The following is a 23,189-nucleotide window of genomic DNA, read 5'->3' as shown; positions in this document are numbered from 1 at the left end:
AACCTCACTCTCTCAAAAAAAAAAAACGTGCGAGGGGCAACAGCCCCAAAGGATAATGACCACGTGCCCTAAAATCACACGGGAGTGGGACACATTCAAGGCAATGTGTCACAAAAACTAGACACACACCGAGGCCGGAGAGTGCCGTCGAGATCGTCGTCCGTCATCGCCAGAACGGAGCAACACCTGCCGCACCGCCTCCTCCTCGAGTGCGTACGTACGCGATCTTGAAATATCGAACTGAAGGAAGATCACACAACACGTATCGTGTCGTGCCCGTTTCCAGCACACATATATACTCACCCATGCACGCTTTCTCCATCAGCTGAAGCCAGATACGTAGTACTACAGGGCAGGAGTGAGCAGCAGTCGCTAGCTACCTCGCGAATCAAGGAGGTAATCAATGGCGTTGCCTGCTCGGCGGGCTGCTGCAGGCTGCGGCTTGCCCATCCGGGTGGTGAGTCGGCGCCTGGTCAGGGCCTCCGACCCCTCCATCCGGCCACACGTGCTCGCCGTCTCCCACCTCGATCTCTACGCCAACACCGAACAGTGCGCCCTGACATGCGTCTACCCCAAGCCCCCCACCGGCGCCGGCGACTTCGACGCCGTTGTCGCCGCCTTCGAGGCCCACATGCCGGCATACCTCAACTACTTCTTCCCTATGGCTGGCCGCATCGTGGTCGACCCCAGCTCTGGCATCCCCGAGCTCCACTGCTACAATCAAGGAGCGGAGCTCATCGTGGCACATGCCGGCGTGGAGCTGTCGGCCCTGGACTGGAGCCTATCGGGGGAGTCCCTGAAGAGGATCCACGTGCCGTACGCCCAGGACATGGTCCTGTCGGTGCAGCTGCTGTCCTTCACCTGCGGCGGCTTCGCCGTGGTCTGGGCCGCCAATAACCTGGTCGGCGACGGGAACGTCGGCGTCATGCTCGTGAGGATGTGGACCGAGCTGGTCCGGACCGGGACTATCTCCGGCGGAGGCCCCAACCATGACCGCTCGGTGCTCAGGCAGTTCAGCCGCCCCCGCGACCCGCCGACGTACGGCGCCTCGGTTGCAGCCATGTACACGCGGTGGGAGCACGAGCAGGAGGTGAACGCGCTGACAGCCGAGGAGAGCTTCATCGAGCGCCTCTACTACGTCGACGAGCGCGACATCGCCCGGCTGCGTGGGGAGGCGAGCGCCGAGGGCCGCCAGCGTGCGACGCGCGTGCAGGCCGTGTCCGCGTACCTGTGGAAGGTCCTCGCGGGGATCGTGGCCACGTCGAAGCTGCTGGGCGAGGACGAGAAGCGCTGCCGCCTGCTGTGGTGGGTGGACGGGCGGCGGCGGTTCTCGTCGCCCGAGCTCCGGTCCTCGCTGCGCAACTACGCCGGCAACGTCACGTCCTACGTGGTGGCGGCTGCGGCCGCGGCCACGGTGTTGAGCAAGCCTCTGGCGGGCGTGGCGGCCATGGTGCGTGAGGCCGTCACGCTCACGCCGGCGGACTACGACGAGCTGTACCAGCAGATGGTGGATTGGATGGAGGTGCACAAGCCCACGAACTTCGTCGAGACGCCCGCCATCGGGCTCGGCAGCCCCACGCTGGCCCAGACCATGTGGTCCTCCTTCCCGAACGACACTGACTTCGGTTTCGGCGAGGCCGCCTTGGCCATGCCGGTGCACCAGAACCTCGGCAGGCTGTGCATGGGCCTGATCTGCATCACCCCCAAGCCAGCAGATCCCGGGACGTGGATCGTCAGCGCCTTCATATGGCCGCGTCTCGCGGCGGTGCTCGAGTCAGACGAGCAGCGCATCTTCAAGCCTCTCACAGCAGAGTTCCTTGGTCTCACCCGTGGACATGGGCTCAGACCTCGTCTTTGAGTTCTCGTACTACCTACTTTCCAGCATTACAAGACCCACACGCATTTTGGAATTATTTTGACATATAAATAGGATTAATAATACCATTTGTTTTTATAACACGGTACAGATGCAAGCGCTCATATATACACGCATACACTTATCTCTATAAACACACGCACACCCTACCTCTATGAGCACATTCGAGAGACTAAGCCGGCAATGTCATTTTGAGGTTGGCAAAGTCACCAAATGTGCCTCGTAATCAACGGGAACATCTCTTTCCACTGAACGAGCACACAGAAAATTCTAGAATAAATGCGAGCACCAGGACTTAAACCCGGAGGGCTGGGGATACCACTTTCCTCCTAACCATCCAACCACAAGTTGGTTCGCAATAAAACCATTTGTTGTTATAATTTCATCGACGTATCTTTTCTATTTGGCTGCATGAAAGGAGAAATATGTGAATGTACATTTTTTTTCCAACCAGGCACACCCCTCTTTCATTAATTGCCTAGGGAAAATACACAATATTCAATCATTACAAGCCAGGGAAGGGAAAGAGAGACAAGTTGGGGCATTATCAGGAAATCCGCCACAAGTGCTCGATATCGACACACCTTTTATGTTACGGGACGAAAACCCGATAACACCGGACATGACCGTAACAAATCCGACAACCAGAGTACATAAAACCACACAACAAAACAAGAGGCTACCACCACAAACAACATACCACATCAACTAGACTTCAAGAGAGTAATTCGCTCGACAAGGCACCATGATGAAAACGGACAATCAATCATCAGCCATATGACATGTGCCAAATTCCGCAACAGCGGCGCCATATGACGAGCCAACAAAGAAGTTTCATTCATCAGAGCACGGACACCACCCTGAAACACCTCCTTGGCAGTGCCTTTGAGAAGACCGGCCCAATAAAGCATGAACGAACGAATTGTGAAAACTGCTTTAATAGGGGATCGTACAATATAGCCCTCCAAGGTAACTTTGTTCCTCACAGTCCAAACACCCCATCAAAGTGCAGCAAGACAAATCATGTAATATTTAGCACCCTAGGTAAATAGGCAAAAAGCCGGCCAGACTTTGCAATAAGTTGCAATAACTTTGCCAATGCAACCCTAGACCGACTTTGCCATACCATATCCTAAAAACAAATGGTTAGTTGTTTCAACATTTTTGCGGAAGGAACAAAGGTGATTCCCTAACCATTTCCTCTTCTTCAAGTTATCTCTAGTAAGGATTGAATTACGAAAAAGTTGCCACATAAAAATCTTGATTCTAAGGGGAATTTTGGCTTTCAAGATCCAGCTATTATGTGCGCGAGCTAAAGGTTTTTCAAGTAGACAATACACTGATCTACTAGTAAACTGCCCAGAGTTATTAAGCCCCCAAACCACCTTATGAGGGAATTCATTCATCTCAAGTGTTCTAGCACCCATAACGAAAAGTCTCCCATTGAGAAGCCAACTCAGGAGAAAAGCGTGCCCTAAAGTCCAACACATAGTAACCATCAATAAACTAGGCCACCATGCATTTCCGGTTATTGTAGATATCAAACTGGACATGGTATTGATCACACAGGGGAGTCCCCTCAAACCATGGGTCATGCCAAAATCTCATCAAATCACAATTTTTCAAAATCAACTTTCTCCCAGCCATGTAAATGTCTTTCAGTTTCAAAAAGAATTTCCAACAAGGGGAGCCGGAAAAAATGAGTTTTGACAAAGGCCACAGTCTGATTTCTAAAATATTTGGCCTTAACAGAATACTCCCTCCGTTCCTTTATATAAGGTGTATTTGTTTTTTGATAAAATTTCAGAATGTAAGGTGCATTTCTTCTAATTTCTCATAATTCCCTTGTTAGCCCTCCAGAAGAAAGGAAAGTATATATCCTTCTTCTGATTGTCTGTATCTCTTCTTGTAGAGAAAGAAGGAAAATATATCTCTGTCAATTGCATGTATCTCTTACTTTACTGGACCAACTGATTTACTTGCCACTAACTAATCAATTTGCCAAGGATAATTTTGTCCTAACATGTCTATAATTATGTGCCTTGGTCACCGTGTCAAAAATAATACACCTTACATAAAGGAATGGAGGTAGTACATTGTTAGAACCCATCTTGAGTATCAAGCTTCCACCACTACTTGGTGAGAAAGCTAATATTTTGTTTGCCAAGATATAAAAAATCCAATCCACACTTGTTTTTAGATCGACATATCACTTGCCACTTAACCATATGAATTTTCTTCTTTAAACTTCCAGTGTGCCAAACCAATCTTCTTCGAAGTGTATGTAATCTACCAAGGATAGTTTTGTTAAACAAAAACATAGAAATGGCAAAAGAAGGTACCGCAGACAAAAAAGCATTGACAAGGATAAATCTACCTCGGAGGATACAATTCCCTTTCATACTCAACTTTTTAACCATTATTCCTTCTAGGAAATCCCAATCCAGAAGCTTTGAAAGTAGCATACTAACAGGAACACCAAGTTATTTCATATGTAAGGAAGCCACATCACAACCAGACATATTAGAGTAAAGCTAGTGACCATGTTGTCAGCCCGAATGGTAAAAGTTCAATTTTCAAGTAATTAATCTTCAAATAAGGCATCATTTCAAATGGATAGAGCAGTAGCTTTAAGTTAACAACTTTTTCAGGAACATTAGACAAAAAATGACAATGCCATCTGCATATTGTGACACAATAGTCTCATTTTCAATCAAATCAGAGGCAAGACCCACTAGTAAACCATTTTTTGAGCTTGTAAAATCATCTTAGTCAAGCACTAAACAACTATGTTGAATAAAAAGTGAGACAATGGGTCCCTGATACGTCTCCAACGTATCTATAATTTTTTATTGTTCCATGCTATTATATTATCTGTTTTGGATGTTTTATATGCATTAATATGCTATTTTATATGATTTTTGGGACTAACCTATTAACCTAGAGCCCAGTGCCAATTTTTGTTTTTTCCTTGTTTTAGAGTTTCGTAGAAAAGGAATACCCAAACGGAGTCTAAACGGAATAAAACTTTCGCCATGATTTTTATTGGACCAGAAGACAACCAGGAGACTTGGAGTACAAGTCAGAGAAGCTTCGAGGCGGCCACAAGGGTGGAGGGCGCGCCCCCCAACCTTGTGGGCCCCTCGTAGCCCCTCTGACCTAATTCTTTCGCCTATATATACTATTATACCCCAAAAACATCCAGGGGAGCCACGAAACCACTTTTCCACCGTCGCAACCTTCTGTACCCGTGAGATCCCATCTTGGGGCCTTTTCCGGCATCCTGCCGGAGGGGGAATCGATCATGGAGGCTTCTACATCAACACCATTGCCTCTCCGATGAAGCGTGAGTAGTTTACCACAGACCTACGGGTCCATAGCTAGTAGCTAGATGTCTTGTTCTCTCTCTTTGAGTATCAATACAAAGTTCTCCTCGATGTTCTTGGAGATCTATTCGATGTAATACACTTTTGCGGTGTGTTTGCCGGGATCCGATGAATTGTGGATTTATGATCAAGTTTATCTATGAATATTACTTGAATCTCCTCTGAATTCTTATATGCATGATTTGATATCTTTGCAAGTCTCTTCGAACTATTGATTTGGTTTGGCCAACTAGATTGGTTTTTCTTGCAATGGGAGAAGTGCTTAGCTTTGGTTCAATCTTGCGGTGTCCTTCCCAATGACAGTAGGGGCAACAAGGCACGTATTGTATTGTTGCCATCAAGGATAAAAAGATGGGGTTTTCATCATATTGCTTGAGTTAATTCCTCTACATCATGTCATCTTGCTTAATGCGTTACTCCGTTCTTTATGAACTTAATACTCTAGATGCATGCTGGATAGCGGTCGATGTGTTGAGTAATAGTAGTAGATGCAGAATCGTTTCGGTCTACTTGACACGGACGTGATGCCTATATTCATGATCATTGCCTTAGATATCATCATAATTATGCGCTTTTCTATCAATTGCTCGGCAGTAATTTGTTCATCCACCGTAATTATTTCTATCTCGAGAGAAGCCTCTAGTGAAACCTATGGCCCCGGGTCTATTTTCCATCTTATAAGTTTCCGATCTACAATTCTAGTTTCCTATTTACTTTCTTTACAATCTTTTACTTTCCGTTCCATATACCAAAAATATTACTTTACTGTTTATCATCTCTATTAAATCTCACTTTGCAAATAACCGTGAAGGGATTGACAACCCCTTATCGCGTTGGGTGCAAGTTGGTGTTTGTTTGTGCAGGTATTCGGTGACTTGAGTGTTGTCTCCTACTGGATTGATACATTGGTTCTCAAAAGCTTAGGGGAATACTTACTCTACTTTGCTGCTTCACCCTTTCCTCTTCAAGGGAAAAACCAACGCAAGCTCAAGAGATAGCAGGAAGAATTTCTGGCGCCGTTGCCGGGGAGATCTATGCCAAGTCAAGACATACCAAGTACCCATCATAAACTCTCATCTCTCGCATTACATTATTCGCCATTCGCCTCTCGTTTTCCTCTCCCCCACTTCTAAAACGATTTTCGAAAAGATTTGCCTTTTTATTCGCCCTTCTTTCCGTTCGTCTTTTCATTTGCCTTTATGTCTTACTTGGTTCGTTTGCTCGTTCGCTTGGTATAATTGTGTGTTTATTGAAAATCGGAAACCAAAAAATTTATGGATCCTCATCCACTTGCTAATCTATTTAAGAGATCCAATTATGATGAACCAATTGCTAGTGAGTTGAGTGCACTAGATTATCTTTATGAGGTTTTGCTTGAAATTCGTGAATCTGAAAATTGTGATGAAGTGTTGAAATAAGAAAATTATAAAGTGATTTATGATAGTGCCTTGAATGAAAAGCATGATTGCAATGATGTTATTATAAATTCCATTAATCTCAGTTGTGTTAACGATATGCAAAACCCTTAGCTTGGGGATGCTAGTTTTGCCATGTCCACTATTTGTTGCAATGATCATGATTGGGGTGATTCTTCTTATGATGAATATGAGATTGATAATAGTGTTTGCAATAATATTGAAAGTGGGTTTGCAAGAGTGTCAACTTTATATCTCACATATTTGGATAATGTTCAATCTTATGAAGTTTTTGATAAAAGTGGGTTTGGAGAGGTCATGACTCTAGTTAATGTTAACCCCACTATTTTGGAAGAGTGTCAACTTTGCATGCATGTGGATCGTGTTGAGAGTATGTTATGTGATAGCTATATTGTTGAATTTGCTTATGATCCTACATGTAATTACTATGAGAGAGGAAAATATGGTTGTAGAAATTTTCATGTTACTAAATTTCCTCTTGTTATGTTGAGATTGCTATTGTTTCGTTCTTCTTCCTTGCATATGCTAGGTTTTGCATGTCTTGATAATTTGTTTGCCTATAAGATGCCTATGCATAGGAATTATGTTAGACTTAGATGTGTTTTTCACATACTACATGATGCTCTCTTCGTGTTTCAATTGGTATCTTTCATGTGAGCATCATTGAATTATCAATGCCTAGCTAAAAGACTTTAAACAATAGCGCTTGTTGGGAGGCAACCCAATTTTATTTTTGTTCTTACTTTTTAGGTCCTGATTAGCAATAAATAAATCATCTATCCTCTAGTTAGATGTTGTTTTGTGTTTTAATTAGTGTTTGTGCCAACTAAGACCTCTGGGATAACTTACGGTGATAGTTAATTTGATCTTGCTGAAAAACAGAAACTTTTGCGCTCACGAAAACAATTCTCATTTTTAGCTGGAGAGTTATTTTTAGTTGATTATTTTTTAAGAAGATTAATAGACAAATTATCTAGGACTTCCTATTTTCTCAGGATTTTTGGATTTACAAAAGTATTTGAAATATGCAGATTGCTACAGACTGTTCTGTTTTTGACAGATTCTGTTTTTCGCATGTTTGCTTATTTTGATGCATCTATGGCTAGTATCGGGGGGTATGAACCATGGAAAAGTTGGAATACAGTAGATATTACACCAATATAAATAAAGAATGAGTTCACAACAGTACTAAAAGTGGTGATTTATTTTCTTATACTAATGGAGCTTACGAGTTTTCTGTTGGAGTTTTGTGTTGTGAAGTTTTCAAGTTTTGGGTAAGGATTTGATGGACTATGGAATAAGGAGTGGAAAGAGCCTAAGCTTGGGGATGCCCAAGGCACCCCAAGGTAATATTAAAGGATGTCAAAAAGCCTAAGCTTGGGGATGCCCCGGGAAGGCATCCCCTCTTTCGTCTTCGTCTATCGGTAACTTTACTTGAGGCTATATTTTTATTCTCCACATGATATGTGTTTTGCTTGGAGCGTCTTGTATGATTTGAGTCTTTCTTTTTAGTTTGCCACAATCATTCTTGTTGTACACATCTTTTGAGAGAGACACAGATGAATCGTGATTTATTAGAATGCTCTATCTGCTTCACTTATATCTTTTGAGCTAGGCAAAATTTGCTCTAGTGCTTCACTTATATATTTTTAGAGCACGGTGGTGATTTTATTTTATAGAAATTGATGAACTCTCATACTTAACTTATATTATTTTGTGAGTCTCTAAACAGCATGGTAATTCGCTTTGGTTATAAAATTAGTCCTAATATGATAGGCATCCAAGAGGGATATAATAAAAACTTTCATATATAGTGCATTGAATACTGTGAGAAGTTTGATTCCTTATGATTGTTTTGAGATATGAAGATGGTGATATTAAAGTCATGCTATGTAATGCCCATGATGCGGCTATATCTCCCACGTGTCAAGGCACGACTTATAGGCATAACCGCATTGTAGGAATTGTCGCAAGAAGGGTCATCTTCACACAATCCCATGTAATGAACAAGAATGGGATAACGAGAGTTGGCTTACAATCGCCACTTCACACAATACATAAATTAATTCATACATCATCCAAAATCCACACATAGACCGACTACGGTCAAATCCAAATGAAAATAAGATAACCCCAAATGCTAGATCCCCGATCATCCCAACTGGGCTCCACTACTGATCATCAGGAAAAGAAACATAGTAACGACCACGTTCCTCGTCGAACTCCCACTTGAGCTCGGTTGCATCATCTGCACTGGCATCGTCGGCACCTGCAACTGTTTTGGTAGAATCTGTGAGTCACGAGGACTCAGCAATCTCACACCCGCGAGATCAAGACTATTTAAGCTTATAGGAAAGGATGGTGTAATGAGGTGGGGCTGCAGCAAGCACTAAGCATATATGGTGGCTAACATACGCAAATGAGAGCGGGAAGAGAAGCAACGAAACGGTCGCGAAGCTAGAAATGATCAAGAAGTGATCCTGAAACTACTTACATTCATTCATAACCCGAACCGTGTTCACTTCCCGGACTCCGCCGAGAAGAGACCATCACAGCTACACACACAGTTGATGTATTTTAATTAAGTCCAGTGTCAAGTTCTCTACAACCGGACATTAACAAATTCCCATCTGTCTCATAACCGCGGGCACGGCTTTTGAAAGATAATACCCTGCAGGGGGTGTCCCAACTTAGCCCATTATAAGCTCTCACGGTCAACGAAGGATAAACCTTCTCCCGGGAAGACCCGATCAGCCTCGGAATCCCGGTTTACAAGACATTTCGACAATGGTAAAACAAGACCAGCAAAGCCGCCCGATGTGCCGACAAATCCCGATAGGAGCTGCACATATCTCGTTCTCAGGGCACAATGGATGAGACATCCTACGAGTAAAACCAGGCCTCAAGTTTCCCCGAGGTGGCCCCGCAGTCTACTCGGTTCGGACCAACACTCGAAGGAGCACTGGCCCGGGGGGTTAAAATAAAGATGACCCTCGGGCTCGCGAAAACCCAAGGGAAAAGGCTTATGTCGCAAATGGTAAAACCAAGGTTGGGCCTTGCTGGAGGAGTTTTATTCAAGGCGAACTGTCAAGGGGGTCCCATAAATCACCCAACCGCGTAAGGAACGCAAACTCAAGGAACATAATACCGGTATGACGGAAACTAGGGCGGCAAGAATGGAACAAAACACCAGGCATAGGGCCGAGCCTTCCACCCTTTACCAAATATATAGATGCATTAATTAAATAAGAGATATTGTGATATGCCAAAATATCCGTGTTCCAACATGGAACCAACTTCAACTTCACCTGCAACTAGCAACGCTATAAGAAGGGCTGAGCAAACGCGGTAACTTAGCCAAACAACGGTTTGCTAGGAAAGGATGGTTAGAGACTTGAGATGGAAATATGGGAGGCATGATATAGCAAGTGGTAGGTAGTGCAGCATGGCAATAGAACGATCAACTAGCAAAGCAAAGATAGAGGTGATTTCGAGGGTATGGTCATCTTGCCTGCAAGGTTCTCAGAGTTGTCGAAAGCTTGATCCTCGTAAGCGTACTCAACAGGCTCCTCGTTCACGAACTCGTCTCCCGGCTCTACCCACAGCAAGAATACAAGCAATGGAACCACAATCAATCACGGGAAATGCACAAGCAACAAGATGCACTACATGCATGATATGCGAGACATGATATGCAATGCGTATGCGTGCTCCGGAAGAAAAAGGATGAACAAGGCAGTAACTTGGCAAACTAAGTATGCCACTGGAAAGATGAGATGATTTCGGTCGAAATCGATATAAAGATCACCGGAAACGGATGCACGATTTGCAAATGGCAAGCAAAACAAGAATGACACGATTCTGCGATTAACAGCATGATAGCACTTAGAATACATTAAGTAACTATGTTACAGCACCCCAACATAGCAATAAAGCACATGGCAGTAACCTACAGGAGATGCTTGACAAAATACGAACACTGAGCTACGGCCAGATCACACCATAACAGGTTCAAACAAGCATGGCAAAAGTGCAAAAGATATCAGGTTCACAGACTTTGTAAAAATACTGGACATGACAGAAACAGCATCAGGTAGCAATGTTCAGAGCAAGAAAAACACATGCTAAAGGAACTTAATATAGCAAAACAAGGCATGGAATGATTCTACTAAATGCATAGAACACAAGTCCCTTACTGACCATGAGTCAAAAAGGATCAGAAGATATGATGGCACTCATGTAAACATAGCAAGTTTCGTTAACAGGTTTCAGACTTAGCAGAAAACAGAGCATGGCAGTAAACAGAATTATGACGGCATCTTGGTGAGCTTGATTTACTCATCACAAAGCAATGCATGACAAAACGAGCATACCTACAGCAAGATGGCATGTTTATGAAGCTATCCATGTCAAGAGCAAGTTCATAGCATGTATGGATCAACTACAACAACCTTGGCAAAATTGTATATCATGTTGACATTCTGTCAGAAATATTTTATAGCAAACATAGAGCAAGCTTAAGACATGCTATGGCACTCCATAATTGCAAACAGGGGCATGGATGGATAGAACACAACTATATCTACAAAACATCCTTACTGAACATGCCTAAAATAAGCATGGATCTCTCTGTAGACACATGGATACATGGCAACAAAATAACAGCAGTAACAGACTTGGTGAAAATCCCAAGTCCCTGAAAACAGAAACATCACGAAGCCTAGTTTGCATGCTTGTACTAGTCACCAGATAGATCACAAAAATATATGGCATACACCTATGTAAAGATGGCATGGCATAGATCAAAACACCTGTAGAGCTCATGCCCATAAGATGCACACATCAAATGCAACAAAAATAACAAAACTCCAATTTCTGATAAGTAACAGTAGTTAACATCATATAGCACTCTTGCACCAGAGATGTGGGAATCAAGATGAACTCAAACGAGCATGGCACAATGTAACAAAATGAATATCATCTCGAGACGAATATTTCCATATATCATGCGCTCAAAACGAAGTAGTATGCAATGAGATATGATGCGATGAACATGAGCACATAATGTGAAAATACTTCGGGACTTGGAGAATATCGGGGGGGGGGGAAGTCAACCTTCTCTTGGATCTGGATCGGGGCGCGCAATCCGAGGTCCGCCAGGGTTCGGCCGGAGTTGGAGAGGAGGAGGCCGGAGCTCGGGGAAGGAGGGACGGGGCCGGAGACGGGGCGCGGTCACCGAGGGAGGCGTGGGCGGCTCGGGCGGCGCGGACGCCAAGCTCGTCTGGCGAGCGGCGGCGGACGGCGGATGAGCGCGAGGGCGGCACGGCGAGGCGCGCCGGCGCTGGAGGCGGAGCGGCGGCGGGGTCGGGCACGGGCGGCGTTGGAGGAGCGGGGCGCGGGCGGAGGAGACGGGCTCGGGGGGCCCGACTTGGGCCAGGCGGGCCGCGGTCGGCGGCGGGCGCGCCTGCCACGTGGCGGCGTCCGATTGGCGCGGGAGGTTTTGCTGCAACACACAAAAGGCCTTTGTGGTTACCCGGTTAACCGTTGGAGCATCAAACGACCTCCAAATGGAACGAAACTTGACAGGTGGTCTACCGGTGGTATACCAAGGCCACTTGACAAACCTCGGTCCATTCCGAGAACGTTTAACACCCGCTCACGAAAAGAAACAAGAGGGGGTGCGCCGGTGCGTGTGGGAGTGTCGGATTGCAAAACGGACAACGGGGAAAATGCTCGGACGCATGAGACGAACACGTATAAAAAGAGATGCACATGATGACATGATATGAGATGCATGACAAAATAAAAAGCAAAACGAAAGACAAAACCCAACCACGGAGGGAATATCATAACACATAGCCGAAAATGACAAGAGTTGGAGTTACAAATATGAAAAGTTACATCCGGGGTGTTACATGCTAGTGAGTAGTTGTGAATTTGAGAAATACTTGTGTTAAAGTTTGTGAGTCCCGTAGCATGCACGTATGGTGAACCGTTATGTGATGAAGTCGGAGCATGATTTATTTTTTGATTGTCTTCCTTATGAGTGGCGGTAGGGGACGAGCGATGGCCTTTTCCTACCAATCTATCCCCCTAGGAGCATGCGCGTAGTACTTTGTTTCGATGACTAATAGATTTTAGCAATAAGTATGTGAGTTCTTTATGACTAATGTTGAGTCCATGCATTATACGCACTCTCACCTTTCCGCCATTGCTAACCTCTCTAGTACCGCGCAACTTTCGCAGGTACCATAAACCCACCACATATCCTTCCTCAAAAAAGCCACCATACCTACCTATCATGGCATTTCCATAGCCATTCGGAGATATATTGCCATGCAATTTTCCACCATTCCGTTTATTATGACACGCTCCATCATTGTCATATTGCATTGCATGATTATGTAGTTGACATAGTATTTGTGGCAAAGCCACCGTTCATCATTTTTTATATATGTCACTCTTGATTCATTGCACATCCCGGTACACTGCCGGAGGCATTCACATAGAGTCATATTTTGTTCTAAGTATCGATTTGTAATTCTTAAGTTGTAAGTAAATAAAAGTGTGATGATCTTCATTATTAGAGCATTGTCCCATGTGAGGAAAGGATGATGGAGACTATGATTCCCCCACAAGTCGGGATGAGACTCCGGACGAAAAAAAAGAGGCCAAAAAAAATGAGAGAAGGCCCAAAAAATGAGAGAAAAGAGAGAAGGGACAATGTTACTATCATTTTTGCCACACTTGTGCTTCAAAGTAGCACCATGATCTTCATGATAGATAGTCTCCTATGATATTACTTTCATATGCTAGTGAGAAATTTTCATTATAGAACTTGCCTTGTATATTCCAATGATGGGCTTCCAAATTGCCCTAGGTCTTCGTGAGCAAGCGAGTTGGATGCAAACCCACTTAGTTTCTTTTTGAGCTTTCATAAACTTATAGCTCTAGTACATCCGTTGCATGGCAATCCCTACTCACTCACATTGATATCTATTAATGGGCATCTCCATAGCCCATTGATACGCCTAGTTAATGTGAGATTATCTCCTTCTTTTTGTCTTCTCCACAACCACCGTCTATTCCACCTATAGTGTTATGTTCATGGCTCACGCTCATGTATTGCGTGAAAGTTGAAAAGGTTTGAGAACTTCAAAAGTATGAAACAATTGCTTGGCTTGTCATCGGGGTTTTGCATGATTTGAATATTTTTTGTGATGAAGATGGAGCATAGCCAGACTATATGATTTTGTAGGGATAAGCTTTCTTTGGCCATGTTATTTTGAGAAGACATAATTATTTGTTAGTATGCTTGATGTATTATTGTTTTTATGTCAATATTAAACGTTTGTTTTGAATCTTACGGATCTGAACATTCATGGCACAATAAAGAGAATTACATGGATAAATATGTTAGGCAGCATTCCACATCAAAAATTCTGTTTTTATCATTTACCTACTCGAGGACCAGCATGAATTAAGCTTGGGGATGCTTGATACATCTCCAACGAATCTATAATTTTTCATTATTCCATGCTATTATATTATCTGTTTTGGATGTCTTATATGCATTAATATGCTATTTTGTATGATTTTTGGGACTAACCTATTAACCTAGAGCCCAGTGTTAGTTTCTGTCGTGAAATTGTCACGGCAGATGTCCTTAGTGTTAGGACTTAGTTGTGAGGCCAACGCATCTATGCGGTAGCTTGAGAGGGGTTGGGCGGAATCGAGAGACACAATACAAGACAGGGATTTAGACAGCTTCGGGCCCCGGGAAACATCATCCGGTAATAACCCTACATGCTGTTTGAGGCTAGGTGTCATTATGATCATGAGTGAATCGCCGGCTCGGCCGGCTCTTTGTGTCTAGCCCTAAAGATTGTTTCTTGTTGCTTGTCCCTCTTTGGGGTGCCCTGCCCCTCCTTATATAAGTTAGAGGGGCGGATTACATGTGGAGTCCTAGTAGGACTAGGACTAGTCTATCTTTTCTTACAAGTTGAATACAAGTCTGGGTCTTGCTTCCTCATAAAGGAAATATTCGTCATCCCTTTGTTCTTAAGCCGGCCCATCATAAACGTGAGCCAGCTCTCTGGGCCTTGGGCCTTGTCTTCTATCTGACCCGCCATCGGGGCCATCCATGAGTCGTCAGGCTCGTGAGTCGTCAGTCCTCCGGCGGGTCATCGGTGAAGCGCCAAGTCCGGCCGGGTCGCACCGCGGGGTATATCCCCGACATTAGCCCCCAGTTTAATTTTGGATTTATCCATATTAAACTGATCCTGTAAAACAAACACAGGAACAAATTTGACAGGTTGTGCTCCGGGTTAAATATTCTTGTAAGCCGGCACCTGATCATCCTTAAGTCCTTGACATTTTCTCCTGGAAAATCCAAGTCAATAGGCCAGCTTCATAATCCATTTGCTGACATTGGCTCGATTTATGATTGCCAAAATTGCCGGGTTATAAATAAATGATGCCGGGTCATGATTGTTGCAGACACCGGGTTAATCTGGTCTGCTCCAAACCGAGAATTTGAAAAAAAAAATCTCTCTTATATGCATATCACCTGTAGCCCCCAAGTGCCGGGTTGTCATGCTTGCAGCAACCTGGGACTTGTAATTGCCTTATACTCATGAAAACTTCAACCAGTGTAGCCCCCAAGGGCCGGGTCATTATGCAATAATGAGCAGGGACTTTGTAAATATGATCATGTAAACTTGACCAGCAACATGTAGCCCCCAAGGGCCGGGTCAGTAAGATATTACCGAGCTGGGACCTTGTATATGATTCATTGATAATAACAGCATATGATGTAATCTCCACCATGGGGCTTGAACCCACGTTCACAAGGTTAACAGCTTTGTACCCTACTAACTGAGTAGTGGGTCTTTCAATATAACGGATTAAGGCTTGGGTACCTTGAATTTTTGACAGGAGAAATTGGTAGCCCCCAAGGGCCGGCTCATTTAGAATGTGATGAGTCGGGTCTTCAATAAGTTGAGCAAAAATGACTTTGCATTAGTCCCCAAGTGCCATGGTGCATCCTGGCAGTGACATGGGACTTGCATATTTGATGTGATTTCAATTTAAATAATGTAGCACCCAAGTGCCGGGTCGTAAGCCTGCAGCGACTCGGGACTATTCTTTTCATTGTAGAATAAATCATATCCATTGATAAAATAATAGCCATTGCGCCAAAGCGACTTTGAATACCTCATCTGCTGATAAGTCAATCCGGAGTTTAAATACTTGGCGGCTCTTGGCCGATGGCGATTTAATACGCCTCCATTGTAAGCCGGAATTTGTACAACCCGGCGGCTTATAGCCTTTGAGAAAATCAAGAATTGATAACCCTTTTGAGACACCAATTTCAATCTATGATAATGGGCTTGAATTTAATCATTTATGTAAGTCATAGCTCTGTAAATCCTGCAGAATTTAAACAACATATGCCCTGGCGACTTAACATCAAAAACCAGGGCGGGTAACCACCCAAATGTAGTCTTATCCTGCACATAATTAGATCACAAGATCCCTTGACGGTTTACCGCAGGGCGGGTCATAATATCTCACATATAACCATTGATGTGTAACAAGGAGTCATAGATAAGCCTGTTATGAATCATAACTTTGAAACATAACTATAATAATAATATTATACCTGTGATATTGAATTTTCACTGCCGGTTTATGTGACCTATGTAGTAAGGGTGATAACCCGATCTTTAGAAATCAAGACTTCCAAATGTTTATGATTGTCATATGATAGCGACTTATCATCCAAAGTCAAACCGGGTTAAATAGCAACCACTCATATACACTTTAGATATGATCAAAAGAGCTTCAAATAAAATCCAAAAATTGTTTGCAAAAAGAGACTTCAAAAAATTTGAGGCTTCTGATTCGAATACGATCAGAAAACCGTCCCAAAGGGGTTAAGCTAAGATTCGAATACAATCATATAGCCCCCAGTGGCTTTGGCGTTGCCGATCAAGAGGGTACCGACATCTATGTTCTCTTTGGTTCGAATATGACCTATATTTGAACAGGAAGCCCCCAAATGACCTTGAGAGTTGTTTAACGACGCTGATTCAAATACGATCCACGTCGGTTCCCAAAAGGGGTTGAGGTATGATTCGAATACGATCAAGAAGCCCCCTAGTGAGCTCGGCAGTGTGCCGATCAAGAGGGTACCGACAGCTATGTTCTCTTTGGTTCGAATACGACCTATGTTTGAACAGGAAGCCTCCTAGTGATCATGAGAATATTTAACGACTCTGACTCGAATATGATCAGGGTCACACCTAAAGGGTTAAGCTAAATTCGAATACGATCAGCTCCCAATGGTCATTAAAGCAGGGTACCTATGTTTGGGTTGTGCTTTGTAACAGACTCTTTTTGGTCCTTTAATTTTTCCCGAGAACTCGAACTTTTGCGAGAGATAAATTCTTTTTGAACCGGAAAAAACCGGATATTGAGAGTTTCAAAGCTTTGTGATAAACAAATTTACCTTGAACCGGATTTTGAACCGGATTTGAGAGCTTCAAAACTTTGTGGCAGATAAATTTCCCTTGAACCGGATTTTAAACCGGATATTTAAGAGCTTCAGTGCTTTGTGGGAGATGTCAAGTCTCTTGAGCCGGATCTAAACCGGAATCCTTCTTTTTAAGCCGGAAATTTTCTGACGGCCTTTAAACTTTTTACCAATATGGCGGTAGCCTCCGGGACCGGGTTATTTTTTCCTCCAATGACCCGGAGTTCTTGAATGCATTGAAACCGACCAATGCTGCCGAGTCATATCATTGTAGCCCCCAAGTCTCAAGACGACTCAAAGAGTTGGCTTGAGATTCTTCATATTTTGACCATAGCATAAGGTGTATATCCTTGGTGTTGATAGCGCGATGCGAATCCAGAGAAGGTTGAGGTGACTGCGGCGGGTTATAAATGATCCCGTATGAGCCGTGTCAGCAACTCGGCCAATGGTTCCTTTCAACTGGCTGTTTGAAGTTAACTAAACTGTAGTGACGGCGACTTGTGCGCCTGCCCATTGAGCCATCCAGTGCAGACGGCGGATGATAATATAATAATTTGCCTCCAAATTGTTAGAAGAAAACCGGGCTACCCAAGCAGTGACTTGATCATACTCAATAAATAGCTCATGCAGACAGGCGCGGCCCGGCGTATTGATGTAGACCAGGCCGCGAGAGACAGACGGTAAAGATGACCGCAACATCAGAGGCGGCGCAGACAGATGAGCCGGCCATGGCGTTGTAAGCCGGTGTGGACGGGCGAGTCAATCGCGCTGTGTTAATGTAGCAGAAGCGGCGATTCGTGCACATATCCATCGAGCAGCACGGCACGGATAAGCGTTAGAGCAAAGATGATGTTGACGTGTGCTCCTTATGCAACATCGCTATAATGAATGACGGTGCGGTGAAGGCGTCGGTGGCTCAATGCGCGGTCATGGAGACGGCAACTGGCAGCCCAGGGCGCGGCAATTGTCCTGGTATTTTTTGTCCAATGAACAAGGATCCTGTAGTATTGTGCCAAGCTTCCACGTGGTTATAACACGGCAATTAGCTAGCCTTTAGCCTTTTGTTTCTTTCACGGTAGCCATCAATCACATGGTCGTGGCATTGAGCGACTGCAACAAATTCGTCAAGGCCCAGGCCGCCTTGGGACTTGGTCTTGATTCTTGAGCCCCCTCCTCTCCATTTTTTTATGGATTATACCGTGACCGCCGAACGACGCGATCGCATAGCTGTGGCCGACGTGGACCCATTGTAGTGCGTGATTCCTTGCAGGACGGATCATCCGCGGCTACACATGGTAGAATTTTATTGAGGCCGCAGCCACACACGGTAGATACCAAGGGCAGGGCCGGCGGGTCAACTATGGCGGCTTTCTGTATGAGGTAGAGACGGCCCCGCGGCGACTCAGCGGCGGCAGGGTGGCCCACCGGCAGATGCAGCATGACAAGGCAGCAGCTCGGTGCCGGCTTAAGACATTGGGCGGCTCGTGCCGCTGCGGGAAGCGGCGCGCGGAATCGGCTTACAGGTGCGGCGAACCTGCCATGGCGAACACCGTGGAATTGCAGCGGGCGCGGCGGCATCGAGCACAGCAACCGCAAGCGGCGGCTTGGAGTAGCGGCAAGGTTGGCCTGGCGCGGACGACGGCGGCTCAAGGCGGCGACTCAGGGCCGCGGGCGTGAGCTTACGTGAGAGCGGCTCGGAGGCGGAACGACGGTTCTTCAGAGGAGACGGGTCAAGGCCTATCAAGGCGGCTCGCACGGAGTCGTAGATGCAAAGGCAGCTCGCAGCAGAACCCACTTGGAGCGAGGCGAGTTCTGCGCGTGTTCGTCGTGTATTTCACCGCAGGGCGGATGCTGGAGCAGCCTTCGTTTCCAGGCGTATATGCCGGCGGATTTTCCAGGCCACAGTGCTGCGTAAGTCGGCCTCAATCAGAAAATTGTGTCCCCTTCCTCAATATCACGTGGGAGTAGATGTATACGTTTCCTCTAGTATAATCTTTGGTGGTCATCGGAATCAAATCCGACTAGGCCTCGAATCAGACTTTGGTGCTCGTGCGTGTACTACTTCCAGTATTGGTAGTACTAGGCAGAACAACTTGGTGATTGACAGATCGCTCTGCCTAAAAAAAAAAGTCTTCATGGTCTTGCCTTGCCCTAACGCGGCGTACGGCGGTTTACTCGGATCTCCTATCCAGCGAAGAAAGAACATAACCCCAGGTAGATCTCTGGTCGGACCGTACAGGCAGCGGCTGGGGACAGATCGTCCGGCGGCTCACACGATCGCCCTGTGCTGACTCTTTTTCATCCGGTCAATCATGAGCTTCTCGATCCCTAGAAGAGCTCCCTTCAAGAACTCAATACCACCGTGCGCGGGTCCCATGATGGGCGTCAACTGTCGTGGAATTGTCACGGCAGATGTCCTTAGTGTCAGGACTTAGTTGCGAGGCCAACGCATCTATGCGGTAGCTTGAGAGGGGTTGGGCGGAATCGAGAGACACAATACAAGACAGGGATTTAGACAGCTTCGGGCCCCGGGAAACATCATCCGATAATAACCCTACATGCTGTTTGAGGCTAGATGTCATTATGATCATGAGTGAATCGCCGGCTCGGCCGGCTCTTTGTGTCTAGCCCTAAAGATTGTTTCTTGTTGCTTGTCCCTCTTTGGGGTGCCCTGCCCCTCCTTATATAAGTTAGAGGGGCGGGTTACATGTGGAGTCCTAGTAGGACTAGGACTAGTCTATCTTTTCTTACAAGTTGAATACAAGTCTAGGTCTTGCTTCCTCATAGAGGAAATATTCGTCATCCCTTTGTTCTTAAGTCGGCCCATCATAAACGTGAGCCGGCTCTCTGGGCCTTGGGCCTTGTCTTCTATCTGACCCGCCATCGGGGCCATCCATGAGTCGTCAGGCTTGTGAGTCGTCAGTTCTCCGGCGGGTCATCGGTGAAGCGCCAAGTCCGGCCGGGTCGTACCGCGGGGTATATCCCCGAGATTAGCCCCCAGTTTAATTTTGGATTTATACCAAAAAAAACATCAAAAATATTACTTTACCGTTTATCATCTCTATCAAATCTCACTTTGCAAATAACCGTGAAGGGATTGACAACCCCTTATCGCGTTGGGTGCAAGTTGGTGTTCGTTTGTGCAGGTATTCGGTGACTTGAGTGTTGTCTCCTACTGGATTGATACCTTGGTTCTCAAAAGTTGAGGGAAATACTTACTCTACTTTGCTGCTTCACCCTTTCCTCTTCAAGGGAAAAACCAATGCAAGCTCATGAGGTAGCAGTCCCCTTGACGCACTCCCTTGGCACTTCGAAAGTAGGGTCCTGACTCATCATTATTAATAGCAACAGTCCCATTCATGAGTATTTGTTTAACTCAAAGACACCATTTATTATTAAAATCTCTAATTCTACGACAATGCGGCAAGAAATCCCAATTAACTTTATCGTAGGCCTTCTCAAAGTCCAACTTTAGGACAATACATACTTGTTTCTTAACATGTGCATGATGCATAATCTCATGGAGAGATATAGGATGCCATCAACAATATTTCTATCTTTAATAAAAGCATTTTGTTGGATACTAGAAAGCTTAGAGGCAAAAGGATCAACCCTGATATAGTATTAGTAATCAAGTTATACAATCACTTTAATAAGCAAAAAAAGTCAACAAACATATGCATAATATCTTTCTTAACTATATCATGGCCATGAGCTTTATATCCTCCATAGTAAACAGAGCATGCTTAACTTCTTCCTCATAAAAAGCTGTAGCAAGCTGATGTTGTCACTGTCATTAATACTCTCATCCCCATTCCACAAATCAGGTGAAATGGCAAACAAATTCCTAGGGGCAGGACCAAACAAGTCTCTATAATAGGTTGTGGCATGTTTAAGGATATTATTAGTCCCTTCCACAAGGGTCCATCACTGTATAGAGAATTCCATTGATGGTGCACTATGATACAGTATGTAGTTGTGGTAAACTGGTAATCACGGTACTTGAAGGTTTTGAAGTGTGAACCGAATATGGGATGCCATATCATTAGTGTGGAGAAATTCTACTCTGCTCAAGAGTTATTTTGCTGGCATGCTGTTGATGCTGCATTGCTGATAAACATAGGAGAAATCAAAAGGATTTTCTTTCCTTTTTTAAGATTAAAGCAATAATGCTGAGCTACTTCCTTCTTGGGCTAATGGGCGTGTGACCATAAATATTAGGAAAGGGCTCACATTGCTAGTTGGCCACAGGCCAGTTCTGCAACTCGCCCAGCTTTTGCTTGCTCCCATTTGTTTTTTCCCTTGCGCTAGCCTTCAAAATAAACCAGCTGCTGGCTAAAAAACCAACAACTGCTGACTTCTAATGGTTCACAGAAAAAAACTACTTTTTACAAAAGAAAGTATTTATTAATCATAAATTTTAATAGTTCACAAATTTAAAAATCTACTCAGATTTGAAAAAAATCTCATGAATTCGAATTTTGTTTTCACTAATTTGATTAAACATTCACTGATTTTAAAAGTTCACGTATTTGGAAAAGTTACATAAAGTTAAAAAAGTTTGTGAATTTGAATAAAGTTCATGATTTTAAGTAATATTTGCCAATTTAAAAAATAGGTCACGAATTATGGAAATAGAAATAAAAAAGGAAAAAATAATCGGCCAAAATGTAACGGAAAAAACTTCTGAAAAACCGGGCTGGAAGCTTCCCAAAACCAGACAGGCTAAGAAAACCAAGTCAGAAACTGCTTTAGAAATCCAATATACAAAATGTGCTGATGGCTGCGTACTTTGAAGCATTAATTAGGTTTGAATTGGCTCAAAAAAAATTGGGGCTGAAGACGCCAAGTAGGAAATGTTGCATGATTCCTATTAGCCGTTCAAGGCGCCAGTTACTTATATAACCGTATGCAACAGAACACAAACACACCCGTCGTGATAACTGGGCTGGCCTATATAACACGAATCGCTAATGTTTCTTTTAGCTCTCTGGCCGCTATGTCTAAAAAAAGATCTCTGGCCGCTTTAGGGAAGCTTCCCACTGATTGTTTGTTCTGCTTTTTCACTTTTTGCCTATTATTCCTATTTCTTTTTTGTTTTGCTTTATTTTTTTATTTAATTTGCCATAAACATTTTCCCACAATTTTAGAACTTTTTCTTTTTTTATTTTAGTTTTCAATTTTAAACTTTCATAAAAATCCACAATTCGTGAACCTTTTCATACCCAAGAAAATTTTAAAAGTCCATGAACTTTTTCCGGATTCAAAAACTCTTTTTATTCAAATTCATGAACTTTTTCCAAATCCATGTACTTTTTTAAAAATGTGAACTTTTATGAACTTTGTGAAATTTTCTGAATTCATGAACCTTTTTAAATTCGTAATTTTTTCAAATTCAGTTTTCAAAACTCAATGAACTTTTTCAAAACCATTAACATGCCTCGAATCCGTGATATTTTTTCAATTCATGAACATTCTCAAATCTGTGAAATTTTTCCAAATCGGTGAACCTTTTCCATGTCCAGGAACATTTTTCAAATTTGTTAGTTTTTTAAATAAATGTGTACATTTTTCAAAAGCGCGAACAATTTTTAAAATTTATGAATATTTTTTTGTATATTCACAAAAAACGAATTCATGATTTTTTGTAGAACTTTCCTTGAAAAGTGAATGGTCGACGGCTTGGTCAACGGTTTTGGGTGGTTGTTCGAGCGAGAGAAAATACAAGAACACAAGGAGGGATCGAGCGGGGGCAGCTCTGCTTGAGACCGGGCTGCAGCCCACGGCCGGCGGCGCATGAGCACTCTTTTCTCCAACCGGCGGTTGATACTTGCACAGTAATACTCTAAGACGTTAGTCCATGATTTACCCGCCCAATAACGTGATTATGCAAAATATAAAACTTCATTTCGTAAATGCTTTGTTTGGCACACACTTATTGGTTTGCCAAAGTA

The 23,189-nt window shown here is 44.0% G+C and overlaps 1 protein-coding gene across 1 annotated transcript; it reads left to right on the top strand.

Annotated features, from left to right (window-relative positions):
• Positions 1-616: 616 nt before the first annotated feature.
• On the top strand, positions 617-2,543 carry LOC109766995 (coniferyl alcohol acyltransferase-like). Its single transcript, XM_020325748.2, has one exon. It carries the CDS (start codon positions 632-634, stop codon positions 1,856-1,858), a length of 1,227 nt encoding a protein of 408 aa, XP_020181337.1. The 5' UTR covers positions 617-631; the 3' UTR covers positions 1,859-2,543.
• Positions 2,544-23,189: the final 20,646 nt, after the last annotated feature.

The sequence above is a fragment of the Aegilops tauschii genome, chromosome 4 (genome assembly GCF_002575655.3).
Source record: "Aegilops tauschii subsp. strangulata cultivar AL8/78 chromosome 4, Aet v6.0, whole genome shotgun sequence".
In the NCBI taxonomy this organism is placed as follows: Eukaryota; Viridiplantae; Streptophyta; class Magnoliopsida; order Poales; family Poaceae; genus Aegilops; species Aegilops tauschii.
This window is presented reverse-complemented; position numbering and strand designations above follow the sequence as displayed.

Bases quoted from the DNA above. Each gene is read 5' to 3' on its own strand.
- LOC109766995 (XM_020325748.2), top strand. From the start codon at position 632: ATGCCGGCATACCTCAACTACTTCTTCCCTATGGCTGGCCGCATCGTG.